Source organism: Dasypus novemcinctus, chromosome 11, assembly GCF_030445035.2.
Source record: "Dasypus novemcinctus isolate mDasNov1 chromosome 11, mDasNov1.1.hap2, whole genome shotgun sequence".
NCBI lineage: Eukaryota > Metazoa > Chordata > Mammalia > Cingulata > Dasypodidae > Dasypus > Dasypus novemcinctus.
Genome location: NC_080683.1, coordinates 121,629,864 through 121,647,751, shown reverse-complemented (window position 1 = coordinate 121,647,751; position 17,888 = coordinate 121,629,864). Strand labels below are relative to the sequence as shown.

Genomic DNA, 17,888 nt, shown 5'->3' with positions numbered 1-17,888 from the left:
CTGATCACTCTGACTAGGAGACCACAGTAATGCTTTGGGTCTCCTGGAATTAATGTCACTTTCAAGCTGGTGTCTAATAATCTCCAAAATGCCAGATCATTTCTTTTCCCCAATGCACCCTGGTAAAAGGCCATAGGACTCTCTGGGGAAGGCTGAGAGGAAGATTAACAGTATAAATGTATAAATTAACAGTATAAATGTTTGGCAGTGTAGCATGGTGCTTCCCAAGGACACCCAGCTTTCCCTTCACTCAAAGCGCTCTGAGTCTATAAACTGCCTCAAGCCTGAGAACTCATTAGTGGGCCCCGACTCTCTTGTAATTCAAGTGAGATTTTTGTTCACTTCACCTAGAACTCTTCTGCTTATACAGATCAAGTAGAAATTTAGTAGACTGCCTATCAATCTTACTTCTACGTACCCCATGATCTACCATCAACCCCACAGGTCTGTACGAGTCGACTGCTACTTTAAGCCTGCTGCTCATTGTGGTAGCCACGCCCACCCTGTCTTCAGCAAGTTAAGTGCTGTCACTTGGTTTTGCCAACCCAGAATCCAATCATCTCCACTGTGTTTAAGGATCCAATTTCAGTGACGCCAGTTCCCATGGTAATAGCTGGCCTACAAAGAAGAGCAACCACAGAGATCTTCAGGGAAGAAGGAATGAGTCTCATGAATTTATTCCTCAGTCTTGATGAAATGTGTGTGCTCCAGGTATTTCCAGGGAGGGTGAGCAGGTCTTAAATGATGAATCCATTCTAACATTAGTCTCTCTAAGCCTTTGGATCACCTCATCTACATCATACCAGAGCGGTTCCGGCATTTTGACTTCAGGCATCATGGGCCACCATTTGGTCGATACTTCAGTCAAGCACCCAAACTATTAGGGCCCTTTCTAACCCCACAAGCTATGACAATGAATCCAGAATCTCTGCTTAGTGCACCCATATCAATAAAGGCAGTCCAATTACCACCACAGTGGAATGCTCCTTCCACCATAATCTCATACCCTTAAATATTCGTTGCCACACATATTCCCAATTCTGTCTCTATAACTTAGAAGAATCATGTAGTTCTTTTCGATTATAGTGTACCTCTTCATGGGTCACGTTTTGTACGTCACCTTTTGGAGCCTGTTGTGACTTTAGGCAAGTTATAAGTCTGGAAGAAAAGAGGGATGGTGGGGGTGGTTCACAAGAAGAATGACAAGTGTCTTGCAAGTCAACTACCTCAGTGAATTCCACTGCAATTTCACCTGGTGAGACAGGATTCATCTCTTTAGAGGAGTGAGGGCTAAACAGTATAGGTGGTTACTGGTCTATCAGGCACAGCAGGATGAACCTCCTCAGGTGGAGGCTGGATGGCAGATTCCTCAGGGCAGAATGGAAGCGGAGTGGCTGATTCTTCAGGGCAGAACATTATAGATTTGTCTGGCAAAGACTCAGCAGAGTCTAGGGTTTCAACATCCCCGCTGCCATCTTTATCAACCCATATGTCCCCACTCCAATTTTCAAGATTCCATCAATGTCCTCACTGGAGGAGCAGATACCCTCCCTACCAGGTTGGGAATTTAAGTTGTAATTCAGACACTCACACGAGACTCTTGGACTGGTCTTCAAAAACCTCAACTCTTTAGCTACACAAAATAAGATTATCTTTCAGGGCACATATAGAAATTTTCATGTCCTTCATGTTGCATATAAGTTGAAGCCTTGGGTTCATTCCTTTCTTTTACAACTGTATCCAGTGTACTTACCAATAACCAGCCAATATGGTTACAACTTTTAACCCCACAAAATTCTGTTAAGGTGTCAAAACCAGCATCCAGAGCCTTGCCTTACATAAACATTTGAGTAGCTGTATCCTGGGGATGTTTTGCAGATCCCTATTGCCAACTCACATCACGGATTATCACTGACATCTTTATTGCTGGAAATAGAGCCATTAGTGTCTTTGAATCTAATCAGTTTAGAAAACCAATTCCACAAAGCCCAGAACAAATTCAGAGATCTCATCCTTAAAATTCTCTTTCTCAAGAACCACTCCCAGAACCAAAGTGTATTAATCAGCATACTCTAGGGAAACAGAAGTAAGAGAATATCCATATATATAAATGTAAATATTAATATTTTCATAAAAATTGTCTCATGTGACTACGGGGATGGGCAAGCCCAGATTCCACAGGTCGGGCGCAAGCTGGGACCTTCAGTGAGGGTTTCGATGTGTTCCCCAGGTGAAAAAGCTGGCTGGCCAAAGCAGAGGTGGACAGTCTCCCTTCTGATTGTTTCTAATTCCTAGCTAATAAATTTGAAAATATGGCAGAATTGGAAGATATTCTAGAAAATTTTAAACAGCCACATTGGCTGAAGTCAAATTCTTTTTAAATGGAAAGAAACTGAGAAATGTATAAAATAAATTCCCATAAAAGCAAAACTTTCTGCTTTATTATGACTTTTTAAAAAAATCTAATCCAACAGAAAAATTTGCTGACTCTTAAACAATTCTGGATGTGAGAGAAAAGAAGGAAATCTCAATGATCTTTAGGAAGCCACATAACAGTGTCAAAAAAATAAAAAATCATAACATTTTAACACTTTAAGAAAAAGCTGAACCAATTTCACTCAGGAATATTCTTGGGCAGGGAGGGGGGGTGGAAAAAAAAAAGAGAAGAGACATTAAAAAAAATATACAATATAATATAGAAACTTGACCCCAAAAGCATGACATAAAAAGGAAAAATTGTTAAATTGCACATCATCAAAATTATCAAGTTTTTCTCTGTGAAAGATCCTGTTACAAGGATGAAAACATAAGTTATAGACTGGGAGAAAATATATGCAAAGCACACATCTGACAAAGGACAAGTATCTAGAATAGATTAAGAACTCTCAAAACTCAAACATTTTTTAAAAAGGCAAAAAACATGAACTGGCACTTTACTAAAGAAACACAGATATCTTCTTATAAGCTCATAAAAAAAGGTTCAATTTCATTAGCCATCTGGCAAAAACAAATTAAAACCAAAGTAAAATACCAGTATACCCTTACCAGAATGGCTAAAATAAAGAACACTGACAACCTCAAATGCTGGTAAGGACAAAGAGAAACTGGATCTCTCCTACAGAGCTGGTAGAAATGGAAAGTACAACAGCTGCCCTGGAAAAGTCTGTCAAATTTTTAAAAAACCAAACACACCATCACCATGCGACCCGGCTACTGCATGCTGGACGGTTACCCCAGAGGGGTGATAACATGTGTTCACATCAGCATGTGAACACAGATGTTCAAAGCAGTGTTATCTATGCTTGTAAAGCCACGCAATGGGAGAACCCAAATGGCCTTCACCAGGCAGCATGCCAAGCTGTGGCACACCAATAGGAATGACGACTTAGATGAATCTCTAGAGAAATATGCCGAGCAAAAAGGCCAATCCTCAGAGATTACATATTACAAGATTTCATTTACACAATATTTTCAAGAGACAAAGCTTTAAAATGAACAGACGAGTAGCTGCCAGCTGGGTGGGGGAGGTGAGTGCCCAGGGCTAAGGTGAGGAAGGTGACGGAGGGACCCCGCTAGGTACAGTGCGGGGGGCCTGCACTCAGTCTGACTATGGTGATGGCCTCGGGAACCTGCATGTGGCATGGCATCACCTAGAACTGAACCCAGGCACAGACGCGCGCACAAAGGACTGGGCAATCTGCTGAGCCTGGTGGACTGCGTCACCGTCACCACTCGGATGACGATACTGCACTAGTTTTACAAGTTGTTACCGTTGGGGGGGGACGGCATAAAAAGCGCACAGGGTCTCTCTGTATTAGTTCTGATAATTGCATGTGGATCTACAAACATCTCAAAATAACAAGTTAAAAACAACAAACAAAAAACTAATGGAATTCTTCACAGGAATACAGGGATGTTTCAAATATGAGGAAACTTATTTTGTTGTTACTTACTATATCCAAAAGAATATCTGCACTTCCTTGGATAGTCAAAAAGTAATGTGATATACTTCAACATTTATTCCTGATTTTAAAAAAAGACCAAACAACAAAAAACTCAGAAATACACGAACATTAAGTACCAATTTAAAAAATGATCAAACTAGAGGAATTCTATTACAGCAGGGGTTCTTAACCTTTTTTGTTCCATGGACCCCTTTGCCAGTCAGGTGAAAACCACAGACCCCTTACGATGTCCACACTATACTGTGTATTATTTAATAAATATACCACACATGCACCAACACGTCCCTACAAGAATTTTTTTGAATTTCAGTTCAAGCTCATGGACCTTGTTAAGAACCCATGCATTAAAACCAGAGCTACATCGTCACTGGAAGGTAAAAACATTGGAAAAGAGGAGGCATGATATGCACATAATATGACACTATGCCTATGGCTTAGTCTAAGCCTATAGCAGACACGGGATATTATAAATGCAATGTTGGGCGTGTCTCCATCACACTTCCTTACTGATGAGGGAGAACATGATATAGGGCTATGAAGACTGTACAACTAATTTCTTTAATCAACAGATAAAATTTGCAAGTCCCCATCATGTTTCAGGCATGTAGCAGGAGCTAGAGATTCAAGGATTATCAATTAAGACGTACTCCTTGCTCTCATTCTAATGGAATAGTAATAGGACGGAGAGAGGAGAATATTTAGGAATGTCAATTATGTGCCAAATGATAAAGGGAAACGGATGCCAATTCCTGTCTTCAGAAGACTGAAAGGTAAGTAGGTGCTTATAATACATTGTAGTCAATTGTAGTCAAATGAGGAAAATGCTGGAAGAATTTCTAGACCATCCTTAAGAAGTCACAAAAGGCCACTATCAAGAAGTGAGATTTATCTGGATCAAGTGGAGGGCGACAGCCAAGTAAACTGGAGAGCAGGGGGAGTTCCAGGCCGAGAGCGGCACATACAATGCCCCAGAAAGAGAGCATTATGGTGCTTTGAACCACAGGTAGCTTAGTAAAATAATTTCCATTTTTTCCCCCTCATTAAGAATTCTTTGCTCTAAGAATTTAGAAAATTATGGTTTGCTCTAAGGTATAGAAATGTACCCCCTTCATACATCCTCAAGTTGACAGTTAAAACTTTTCATTCCAAGTTTCAACTTGTGGTTTCTGCACTATGGCAGATATTGACATCTTAAAGTTATCTTATCACTTGTTCAAATGTAAAAACCACAGCAATTTTTTGGTATCTGTCATAATCTAAAATATAAAAAAACTTTAAGTCAGAAATTTTGCATTCTTTTTTTAACCCCGATTTCCCTTTACTTAATCTATGGGATTTTATTACAAAGGAATATATTTGTATGCTCAAAAGTTGACTATACTAGCATACTTTTCTGCAACAAAAGGACATACAATTGGAATTTAAATTTTTACAAAACTTCCTGGTGCCAAAATTTTTCCTCCAAAACTGAGTTCTGCAATTATGATAATATGCAATTTGTCAGAACAACATAAATACTACACATTTTAATAGCCATTAAGTATAAAAATGAAATTTTAGTGGAAATGCATCTGTACAATGAGTTAAATCACATTCAACCAATTTCATTTCTGAATTCTAAAACAGAGAGAAGCCACAGAGCCGTACATGAGCTTGCTGCATGGATGAAATAAGTCATGTTGCCTTCAGTATTTCTCTCTTGCTCTTCTGGGTTTGCTCTCAACTCAAAAATGATATCCTTCATAATGATCCTAGAGGGAAGAGGGAAGCCTCCCAGTGAAAACTCTTGCCATCTGGGGAATTCACAGCACCACAACACTGCCCAGTTTTTACCACCAGGACTGCCCTGAGCCTATTTGTAGGAGTGTCAGAGACGCTGCAGGTCTGAGAATTTTCCACTGTGGCTGTTCCCTGTCCCTCAGCACCCTCCCCACCTTCTCTTGCACATGAGCCCGTCCCTAAACTGCTCCTCTGCATCCCTCTTGGTAATATCCAAAATGACCCCAACAAGGGCTGCTGATCTCCAAGGATACTGCTGCCTCCTCTTAGATCTGTCCTTGACCACCTATACCTAAAAGACAGACTCCAGCTCACCCCCACCAGCTTATGAAAAATTCCTCCCTCCTTCCCTTTGCCTGGGAAATTTCAAATTGTGCCCAGCATCTTTGAAAGAAGGCTTCCTCTTGATTTCCTTCCGCATAAGACAGGGGAAGACAGGAAACTCTACCTAATACCTTACTTACAGGAGGTTTCACTAGTACTAGTAATTTGAATTGTAGGAAATCACCTTCTCCCTCAGAGCAATATACCTTAAAATTTATCATGATGGCGGGAAAAGAGAAGCAGCTACCACTTTGCTTCCTGACCACAGGAGCTCTGTCAGAAAGATCAACGGTGGGAAAGATAACACGTAGAATCTGAGAATGGAAAAACTGATTCCCTTAGAACCACCTGCCCAGGCCACTATAAAGAATGTGGGATAGTATGCCCGCCTGGGCACTACGGAAGCGCACTGGACCTGAGCAGCTTTCTGTAAAACTGCAGAATCAGACCAACAAAAACAGGTACAGGAATTATCAGAGAATACAAACATAAAAGTACTTAAAATGCTTAAATAAGTAAGTGTTTAAAAAATATCACTAGAAACAAGAAACTTAGAAATGGCTAGGCTGATTTGAAAACAAAGAGATAAACAGAAGATTCAGATATAAAAAGTGGAGGTAGAAGCTCAATAAATGGATATACGGAGGTGAAAGACCAGAAAAATTGCACAAAATATACAAAGAGCAAAGAGAGACAAAGGTGAAAAATATGAAAGAATTAAGAGACAAGGAAGTTAGAGGAAAAAGGCATAACTAAGTCTAATCAAAATTTTAGGAGACAACAGAGATAAGAAGAGAAGCAACATTTGAACTTGAACAGCGAGAATCTTCCAGAACTGATGAAAGACACTAATCTATAGACTCAGGAAGCCCAATCCCTAGGTAAAGTACAAAAAACAAAGTCAAGGTCTATAGCAGTCAGAATATAAGTCCTAAAGGGAGAGATGGATAAATTGGCTGTATTTTAAAATTAAGAAATTTCAATATCAAAGGACTTCATAAATAGAGTGAAAATAAAACTATGATCTGTGAGAAGACATTTGCAACACATAACATAGGATTCGTATCTAGGTTAAGAAAAGACAATACAAAAAAAAATGGGCAAAAAGAATAAGCAGACATTTCAGAAAAGAATCACAAGTCCTTAATTAACATATGAAAAGATGCTCAACCTCATTAAGACTCAGAGAATTGCAAATTTTGCTCCAATGGGGCACCACTTCAAACCCACAATATAAGCAAAAATTAAAAATTCTAATACCATGAAATGTTGTTCAATATGGCCTTTACTGTCCTTTAACTCTGCGAGTATATTATACATGTTTCATTAAGTGCCACCTGGGTTTCACAATGGAAATGTTGCTTAATGACCCGGTGGAGCAGTTTTCAGTGAAATAATTGGCGTGAAAACCAGATGGCAGTGGGCTGAGCAGGCTCTGGGGATGAGGAAGCAAGGACAAGGACAGATTCTACTCACCTATAACACGGGGCATTCAAGAATGCAACTTTCAGGGACTGCCATGGTGAGGACTTGAGACGGGGAAGGTGAAGACAGAATAGCAAAAAGGAAGAGCTGGCACAGGTCACAAAGGATAGGAGCAGGGGATACTCCTTCACTGTTATGAGATGATCTCTTTTTCCTTTTCAAGTCACTTTATCCCTTGCTCTACCCACTCCAGTCACAACGGCCTCCTGAGCATTTTAAGTGGCGCCTGCCTCAGGATTTTAGTGCTGGCTATCCCCTCTAGCTAGAATACTCTGCTCCAGATGGCTGCCAGGCCCATGGTTCACTCCTTTCAAGCCTTGCTCAGAGTCCGTGGTGAAGCTTTCCCCGAGTACCCTGAACCTGAACTGCTCAGTACTCCCCACCACCACTGCTCCTGGCATTCCCTATTTCCTTTCTCTATTTTCCTTCAAAGCCATTATCTTCTATGATTTTATGCACCATACTAATCTTAAAATCCCTCGCCCCATACAGTGTACAGATGACCTGAATGCAGCTAGAAAGGCTTCACATGTGGCAGCCGCTCAATGAATACACGCAAAATAAATAACGGTCTCTTCTTGAGGAACCTGAAGAACAAGTATAATGCAAACAATGCTGCAAGATTTGAACAAAACAAGTTATAAAAGCACAGAAAGGAACAAACTTCTGTTCACAGAGGAGGTGACATTTTAGCTGGATCTTGAATAATGAGTAGTTCTTCAAGTGGAGAAAAGAGGTGGGCATCCCAAGAGAGTGAGGAACGGAAAGGCCGGAAAGAGTTTTGCACTTACGAGATGGGCTAGAGTACGACTGGGACGGCCCTGGAGAGTCTGCGGGCCTAACTTCAGCTAACATTACAGCTTCTGTGATGGAGGGCACCGTACCTTCTCAACTATCAAAATCCTTGTCAGATTTATAGCTTTTCTGTCACTTATCTTATTTTCAGAGATGTAGAAGGAATATAAAATAGTCTAAACAACTGGAACCACTCCCTTCACAGGAGAGGAAAAAATCTGAAACAAATTTAATTTGTGTTTTCCATCAATTATAGATGATCTGAGTCTCAATCAACCGAACTGAAAATAGTGCTATCCAAGTCTCAGCCCCAAGTATTACTCAAAGAAGCCAAGACTAAAAATTTTCCTTGGTAGGCGAGAGCAGTCTCAAAAGGTCGAATTCAACTTCTCCCTCAGCAGCAGACATCCTCCGCCTAGCCATCCGGGCGTTTCTTAATGGGCTCGCACTTTGTCACAATTTACCGGCCCTTATTACTGATACCAACTCCTGGCTCTCTTCCTTTTGCTTATTTCACCACTCTCTTCCCTTTAGCCCAACTCCATCACGCAGGATCCCCTGGTGAACACAGGCGGCTTCTGTGCACACTGAGGGAAAACCGTGGGCAGTGCTTCCCACAGTTCACGAGCCCGCGGTGGGCTCCGGAGCCCTGAGGTGGTGGCCACCGGGATGCTTCCGATGCCCTCCCGGCATCCCCGGGTAGGCCGGAGGTGAAAGCTCAGGTGTGCAGGCCCGGGGCGTGGCCTGCCCGGGGGCACAGCCGGCCCGCGGCCCCAGCTCAGGCGCAGCAGGGGGCGGCGCCTACCCGAGGCCCACGCTCAGGTGAGGCACCTGGGGGCGGGGCCTGCCAGAGACCAGGAAGGGACGGGCCCAGGTGTCGGTGGTCATGAGGCGCAGCCCCTCGGGAGGACTCACAGTAGTAGGCCACCACCGGGTCGCGCTTGTCGTGCTCCTGCGCCGTCCTCAGGTGATGCTGGATGCTCTTAAACTGCGGGGGAAGCGGCGGCAACGCAGCGAGCGCGGCCATCTCTCCGCGGAGATCACCACTTCCTGCTCTCGTGCCACCGGCACTTCCGCTTCCGGCTACGAGGGCCCGCGCAGGAGAACCCCAGCCCACTTGTTGCTCGGCAACAGCACGTCAACTACGGGTCCCCAGTGGGGACAATCTTGGCGCGCCAGGTTCTGGCAGGTAAAGCCGAGCAAGGGCTGAGCGCCTTGGCTGTTACGCTGCGAATGGCACCACCGCCCTCTGCTGGTAAAAGCCAGAAGAACGTTTGATTTGGTTTTTTGTTTTATTTTTCTGATTGTGCACTAGGAAGGGTTGAAATGGAAAGGGAGAAAGGATGAAGGCATCCGTTGCGTTTGGCACCATTCAAGAAAGACCGGTTCCGCCCCACAGATAATATGAGAGATGACCATTTATGATCTTAGAAATTTAAACTCAATTCTTGTGTAAGAGGAGAGGTGCAATGTTTAACTTTTTAAATTACATTTTACTAAGTTGACTCGTTGGATAAAAGAGATGCTTTTTAAAATACTAAACGCATTGAGCTTAAAGAAAATTGAACCCAGGTGCTGAACTGACTAGTGTATATTTTAGTGAACTCATGATCTATTAATGTTCATTTCTGTAGCGTGGTTAATACATTGTGAAGTATTTTCTCATTATCTTGTCTGAATGCCCAAATAAGGCGTTGTGCATACTTCTCACTCCGTGAATGTTCAGTAGACATCACCTTTTCTTTCTACCATCAGTGATGCCGTTTTTTTTTCTCCCCATCCCATCCTGTTGTCCTCCAAAACCTTATACTTTATTTACATTCTTCATTGAACTTCATCTTTATTGCTTTATTGATCTCAGTTCCTAGTTTTGAGGGTTCATCTTAAACTAGTTTTCATTACATCGTCTCTAAGAAACAAGATCTCAAGTTCTGATGTTGAGAAATAAAAAACGTAACCTTACAAAATATCTAACTAGTCACTCCTGCCCCTGCTTCTGTAAATCAGCCTGTGAAAGCATGCCTTGTAGAAAGATATCAACTAATGACTTCTGCCCCTGCTCCCGTAAATCAGCCTGTGAAAGCATGGCGGGGCATGAAGATAACAAACGAGTGATTTCCCCGCCCCCTCTTCTGTAAATCAGCCGGCAACCTTGCAGCTGCCTTCTGCCTCTATAACCCACTAGTTGCAAAATTTCGCCTAGCGACGCATTAGCCAATGAGCAAAAGTTATGCTGATCCCACCTGAAATCCTTATATAAACCTATGAAAACTGAAAAACAGGGCTCAGAATTTGGAGATTGACTCTCCTCTGGGCCCGCATGTAATAAAACTGTCCATCCACCTTTCTGGAGAGCCGGTTGTGAGTTTCTACAGTTCAGAACTCCTGGCTTTGCTACAACCCTGAAATTTCCCTCTGCCTGCTTGTCCCTTATCACCATCCCCACCCCCTTCATACACACACAGAGAACCTGCTCCATGTCCTCTTTTATCCCCATTCTGCATCTTGTCTGCCACTGAGAAGTCACTCGCTTTATTCTGGGATATGTATTTGTTCTTGTTTTTGCCCAGCAGGAAACAAGAGTTCTGTATTCTCCACAACCCCAAAACACACCCATTACCACATGAGAATGGATAGCTTCTTTTTCCTACTCCAGTATCCTAACTTTACAGCCAGAAGTTGCTGAACTGATAGAGAAAGCAATGGAGCAAAGCGGATTGGGACACCTCTAAAGGTCTTCTCCATCTCTGTCCTTGTGACTTCTCATCTTCTCATTTCCTATGACTGCTCGAGTCCCAGGTATGACTGCTCTTAAGGGTCTCCTCAGGAACACTAAAAAACTCCTCCTATCCAGGTCGCACCCCAGACATTTTGACTTAACTGTTTTGGGAGGAACCCTCAGCATCGGCCCTTTTTAAAGGACCTCATGGAGTTCCACGTGCAGCCAGTGTTGAGGACCGGTGCCCTAGCGGATCCCCAACATTAGCTGATCTTTCAGTGGAGATCCACTTGTTCCAGTACCATCGAACAACATTGCACGTTAAAAATAAATCTGACCCTATGTGTGCAGGGCTCGTGTTAGTCTCTCTCTTCTGTTGCAGTGATCAGTGTGTTTTCATGCCAGCTCCACACCATTTGGTCACTGTAGCTTTCTAGGAAGTCCAGAGAAGAGGGCATGTGATTCAAAATACCTGGATTTTAATGCCATCCACTCTTACATCGTATCTATGTGTCTTATTTTTCTCATCTGTAAAACAGGAATAATAATACCTTCTTCATAGGATTGTGGTGAATGTTAGATGAGTTAATCTAGATGAGTTAAAGGCCCTCTGCTGCCTGATTTAGTTTCATGGTTGCCAAAAAACAAATACCATGCAATGGATACAAACAACAGGAATTTATTGGCTCACGTTTTTGAGGCTAAAAGAAGTCTAAAATCAAGCCGTCCTCAAGGTGATGCTTTCTCCCAGAAGATTGTGTCACTCTGGGACTGGCTGCTGGCCATCCTTGGTCCTTGGCGTTTCTGTCACAGGGCAGTGCACCTGGCAGCATTTTTTTTCTCTACCTGGTTCTGCTGATCTCTTGCTTCTGGATTCTCTCCCTGACTTTCTCTCTCTCTCTCTGAATTTCATTCTGCTTATAAAGGACATTAGTAATAGGATTAAGACCCATCCTGATTCAGTTGGGCCACACCTTAACTAAAGTGACTTTTATCAAAGAGTCCCATTTAGATGGATTCACACCCACAGGAATGGACTGAAATTAAGAACATGCTTTCCTCAGGTACAGAATTCCAAGCTACTGCAGAATTAAAAATAATTAAGGCTTCCAAACAATGGACTTGGTTTATTTTTCCATTATTAAAAACTTCTTTAATTTCAGCACTGTTTTGTATCTATTGTTCAAGTTTAGCCTGTATTAAATGTGTCACTATGTGTTTCATGTTTTTGGATGCTATTGTAAATGAACTTTTCTGTTAAAATTCCACTTCCTTTGTGTTGCCATAGAGAAATATGATCAATTTTTCTACCTGGGCCTTGATAAATTTAATTGTTAATCTAGTAGTAGCAAAACACTACTAAGTGCACCCCTTAGAATTTCCTATGTGCACTACCCTGTTGTCTGTGAAGAAAGTTGTTGTTCCCTCTTTCCAATCTCCACCTGTGGTTTTGTTTTTTGTCTCATGAAACTTTCTGAATAAATATTCAAAATTTTTTTTTGTTTATTTTTGCCTTTTTGAACTCCAATACAATGTTAAAACAGAAGTGTTAAAGTAGATATCCTTGGGTTTCTCCTGATTATAGAAGGAAACTGTTCATTCTTTCCTTTTCACTATTCTATGGAATGTGTTCTGTAAGTTTTCTTAGATGATTTTTATCAAGTTGAGATGGTTTCCCTTTATAGTGAAAGTTTTTAAAAAAATAATAAATGGGTATTAAATTTAATCAGTTGCGCTAATTTGCATTTATTAAGATGACTCTACAGTGTTTCTCCTTTATTCCATTAATATAATTGAATTACATTAATTGATTCTCAAATGTAGGAAAATAAAATAAAACTTTTCATTCATAAGATAAACCCCACTGAATCATGATGCTTTATCTTTATATATATTGCTGGGCTGTATTGCTAATGTATTAGGAATTTTTGATGTCAAGGTTATGCTGGTCTCATTAAATGAACTGACATTATTCTCTCCTAATTCCTACAAGAGGCTGTGAATATTAATTCTTCCTTAAACATTTGATAGAGTTACTAGTGAAGCCATTCAGGCCTAGGGTTTGCTTCATGGGAAGACTTTTAATTTTAAATTTAATTTTAAAAATAAGAATAAGGTTACTATTAAAATTAATAATTTAATTTAATAATTTATTTAAGAAGAGTCTTCCAAGGATTTTGTCCATTTCACTTAAGGAACAAATTTATTGGCATAACATTGTTCATGATGTATCCTTATAATAATTTTAATGTCTTTAGCTTCTCTTATGATGTCATTTTTTCATTTATGGTATGGGTAATTTATCAATTTTTAAAATCTTTTCAGAAATATTTTATTTTATTGATTTTCTTTATTTTTTGCCATGTTCTATTTCAATGTCTTACACTCTTGTTTTTATTTCCCTCCTACTAAATTTGTGTTGAAATTGTTATTTTCACAGCTTCTTTTTTTATTATTCAGTCCATATTTTATTTTGTTTCCTTTTTATTTAATTGAATTTTTTGAAGATACATAGATCACAAAAAATATGAGTTTCCCATATTACCACCCCCCCCATCAACAACCTCTGTCATCATTGTGGCACATTCATTGCATTTGGTGAATACATTTTGGAGCACTGCTGCACCACATGAATGATAGTTCACATTGTAGTTTACACTCTCCCCCAGTACATTCAGTGAGTTATGGCAGGATATACAACGTCCAGCATCTGTACCTCATCATTGTTGCAAGTATCTGTGAATTTGGTCCTTCAAGCAGCGAGCTTGGTTGTAACTGTGGGCCCCGAGGGGAGGGGAAGAGAGGAATAGAAGAGATAGAAGCAGAGTAACTGGGGGGCAATGGAAGTGCTCCATAAGATCGTGCAATGATGGATATAGGACATGTTAAATTACACCAAAAATGTATAAAAGTTTATAGACTAAAATGTAAACCATAATGTAACTAAACATTTATAAAATTGTACAGTCTAAAATATAAACCATAATATAAGCCAAAAAGGAACCATACTTAGTAGGTATGTTTCAATATCTGTACATCAGCCACAGTTTCTTATAGTAAGAAGCTTAAATTACTTATTTTCTAATATGATGTGTAGAACTTTTAGTATTCTGCTAAGCACTATTTCAGTTGCTTTCCACAAATTTTGACAAAATGTGTTTGCATTATCATTTTGTTGCCAGGAATTTCTAGTTTCCCAATAATTTCCACTTTGATCCATAGTTTAATAAAAATGTATTAGTTCCCCCAGTATTTGGGTATATTCCTGGTATATTTCTATTGATTTTTAATTCACTCCCTTTATAAGCAGAGAACATACTCTGTATGATTTCAATCCTTATGGCCCAGGAAATGGTCCCTTTGGTGAATATTCCCTGTGCACTTGGAAAGAATGTAGAGTCTGCTGTCCCTGGGTGGAGTGTTCTCTACAGACTGACCACACTGTAAGGTAATAGAATGTTTACGTCCTCTGTCTGAGTTCTGTCTACTTTCACAAGTAAATACGGGAATAGGACTGTTGGAATCTTCAACTGTAATTGGATTTATTCCTCTTTTCAATTCTCTCCTGTTTGGTGCATGTATTTTGATGCTCTCCACTAGTCACATACATATTTACGATGGTCATGCCTCCTATTGAAATTCTTTTATCATTATAAAATGTCTCTTTTATCCTTGGTAATCTTCCGTGCCCTGAAATCTCCTTCAGTTTTCTAATATTAGTATAGACAATCCAGCTTTTTGATGTTTATGTTTGCATAATTTATTTTTCCATTATTATTCTTACTGTATATCTAATAGTATCTAAATATTTTAAATAGAAAACATTTAAATGTTTAAAAATATTAAAATGGTTCCCATACAGGATTGGGTCTGGCTTTTTTGTTTGGTAAATTCAACAATTTTTGTTCTTTGGAGTATAAGTTTTTTTAAAAATATATATATTTACTATAGCTACTTTTATGCTTGAGTTTAGCTCTACCACCTTTGTTTTCTATTTGTCCCATCTGTTGTTCATTCCTTTTTTCTCTTTTCTGCCATCTTTTGGATCATTGAGTATGTTTTATGATTCCATTCAATCTCCTTTACTGTCATGTTTGCCAACATTTTGTGGTTTTGTTTTACTGGTTGTCTTAGATTTTATATATTCATCTTTAAATTATCACAGCATAGTTCAAGTGATAATATACAACTTTACATCTGTTATAAGATTTCTACAATAATATTCTTTTATAAGTGATTTGATTTGTCAGAGGCTTATCTATTTCATTGATCTTTTCAAGAACTATCTTCAACTATCTAATTTATTCATTTCTATCTTACTACCTTCTTAAATAATTTTTGTCCTTCTTAGTTTAATTCGGAAGTTCTTGATTTTGCTTTATGAATTACATTTATTATTTCTTCTTTAATAACAAACGTATATTCAACTGTCAGTTTTCTGCATGTTGAACTTTGTTCCTATCTCATGGATTTTAATATATAGTATTCTGACTTGTTCATTTAAAAATAGTCTGAATAACTTCAGTCTAAATTAACTTATTCAGCCCAAGGGCCCTTTATGAAATAGTTTTAAATACCTTTTTAAATGGTTAGATGCTTGTATAATTTAGCATTCTTATTCATTTTTATATTTACATTTTATCAGAAAAATCAGTTTTTATTCTTTAATCTGAATTTTATAGATAGTATTTATTGTGCAGGAGAATATAGCTGTGTGCTAACAATCCTAAGATTGTCACTGACATAAATGAATCATAGAACAGTAGATCAGTAAGGAATTACAAACGTTGTCCAAACCAACTCTCTCACCTGACTGATCTGTATCTTTTAATATAAGAATATGTGCTCTTGACTGAAAAGAAAAAGGATAAGCAGGGTTCCTTTGAGGGCTTAGAAATGTCTTTCTACGGGGTCAGGGGAGGAGGCAGCATCCAGGGAGGTGAACGGGTTCAGATTTCACAGGGCAGCCTACCATGAAGGGGTCCAGAGAGCTGCAAAGTCCCTTGCTCCAGTCTTCTACTGAGTTCTGATCACTGCAGTGTCCTTTCCAGGCTAAGGGCTACCAGAAATGGTTGGAAGGAACGCTACCCAGGGGTCACATAGGGGATAGCTGTCTCCCAATCACCGGAGTAGAATATATACTAAGGGGGCATGTTATGCGCAACCCTGGAAGATGAATCAGAATAGAAGGAGAATAAATGAAAGGGTTCATCTATGAATAGGAAATGGAGCTAAGTGAAATCAACTGTAGACTGAGAAAATCCATGATGCAAGCCAGGAGAGCATCCTTTTGCCCCTTCTCCCTATTTCCTTGGGCACAATGACAACCTGCCTCCTAGAGCCACAACGGTTTAGATTGCAACCATGAGCCAACCAGTTTGAGCATGGAATTCAAGATGTGGAGAATGGTGGAGTAGAAGAACCACATTTCTAAGCCACTAAATGGTCATCTGGTAGGGTATTCAGAAAAGATTTGCCTCTGTAATTTGGATACCATCTAGCAAGCCTCAGAAGGAAGCAGAAAAGATCAAACTGTTTCCGAGTAACTGTGTTCCAGAATGTAGTGGTTTGAAGCTGTAGGTAACCCCAGAAAAACATGTTTTTAAATTTAATCCATTCCTGAGGGTGTAAACTCATTGCAGGTAGAGTGTTTTGATGACGCTACTTCAGTTAAGGTGTGACCTACCTCGTGCAGAATGGGGTTTGACACTATTACGGGAGTCCTTTATAAATGGAATGAATACAGAGAGAGAAAGGAAAAAGTCACAAACCCCAAGAAACTGAAACCAACGGAACCGGGACGAGGAGAGATGCGCAGATGCCACCACGTGCCTTGCATGTGGCAGAGGAGCCCAGGGTCCCCGGCAGCCGGTCTTTAAGGTGACAGCATCACCTCAATGATACCTTGATTTGGACATTTTCTTGGCCTCAAACTGTAAGCTAGTACATTCCCAGTGTGTAAGCCTACCCATTGCATGGTATCTTCTTTAAGCAGCCTAGGAAACTAAAACGCAGAAGAAAGTTTAAGACAAAACTATTCATCCTCCACCAAGATGAAACACAAGGTCTGGCTCTTAATAAAAAATCACCAGCCTTGCAAAGAACCAGGAAAGGTGGGCTGGGTGCAGGCAGTAGAGGAGTAAATTATCTAAATAGGATTTGAAAGTAAGAATCAGACTGGTTAATTTTTTTTTTTTTTTTTTAAATTAACGTCAAGCCTAAACAAAGACAGTGAAAAACTACTCTTTCCCTTTAGGCTGGAATGTATCTACAGCCCCTTCCGCCTTCTTAGCACATCGTCGGACTGCCTACCAGAACGCAATCCTATGAAGGCAGAAGTCATGGTTATCTTTGTATCTTAAGCTTTCAATGCAGTATATGCTATAGAATAGATACACAGTAGTTATTTGTCGAGTAAAGGGAAGTTTGATTTTCTCTTGTGCTTTCATGTGGAGACAGCACAGTATTTGACTGACTATACTTTCCCTAATAAAGCACTAATATAAGGCAGTCATACGTTAGGATTCAGATTGATAGCTGCCTGTTGGTAAGACAGAAACATTTAAAAAAATGCCCTATTGATATAAAATTGTCTTTTTAAATAATTTCATACTTATCTAGGAAGTGTAGATTAATATAAATAAAACTTCTATGTCAATAATCTTGAAGATAGAAGCTATAATCATAGGCTATCCATGAGCACGGAGGTGGGTTTTGACACAAAAAACACAAGGAAACCATACATCTCATAGCGCATTTTATTTATGTGGTAGCTACATTTCCATTTAATTTAATATGGAAAATTGCAATGTAAATGGGTC

At 39.8% G+C, this 17,888-nt stretch overlaps 1 protein-coding gene across 4 annotated transcripts in view; it reads right to left on the bottom strand.

Annotated features, from left to right (window-relative positions):
• The window catches only part of VTA1 (vesicle trafficking 1), a 75,383-nt gene extending 65,931 nt beyond the window's left edge, over positions 1–9,452 (bottom strand). The window contains exon 1 of one of the 4 annotated variants that reach the window (XM_058307564.1): positions 9,264–9,452. In XM_058307564.1, coding sequence (XP_058163547.1) covers positions 9,264–9,375 — 112 coding nt within the window. In that variant the 5' untranslated portion in view covers positions 9,376–9,452. Of the gene's footprint in view, positions 1–7,544 lie in introns of all 4 variants that reach the window. The other 3 variants (XM_058307563.1, XM_071218689.1, XM_071218690.1) reach the window with 3 other exon arrangements.
• Positions 9,453–17,888: the final 8,436 nt, after the last annotated feature.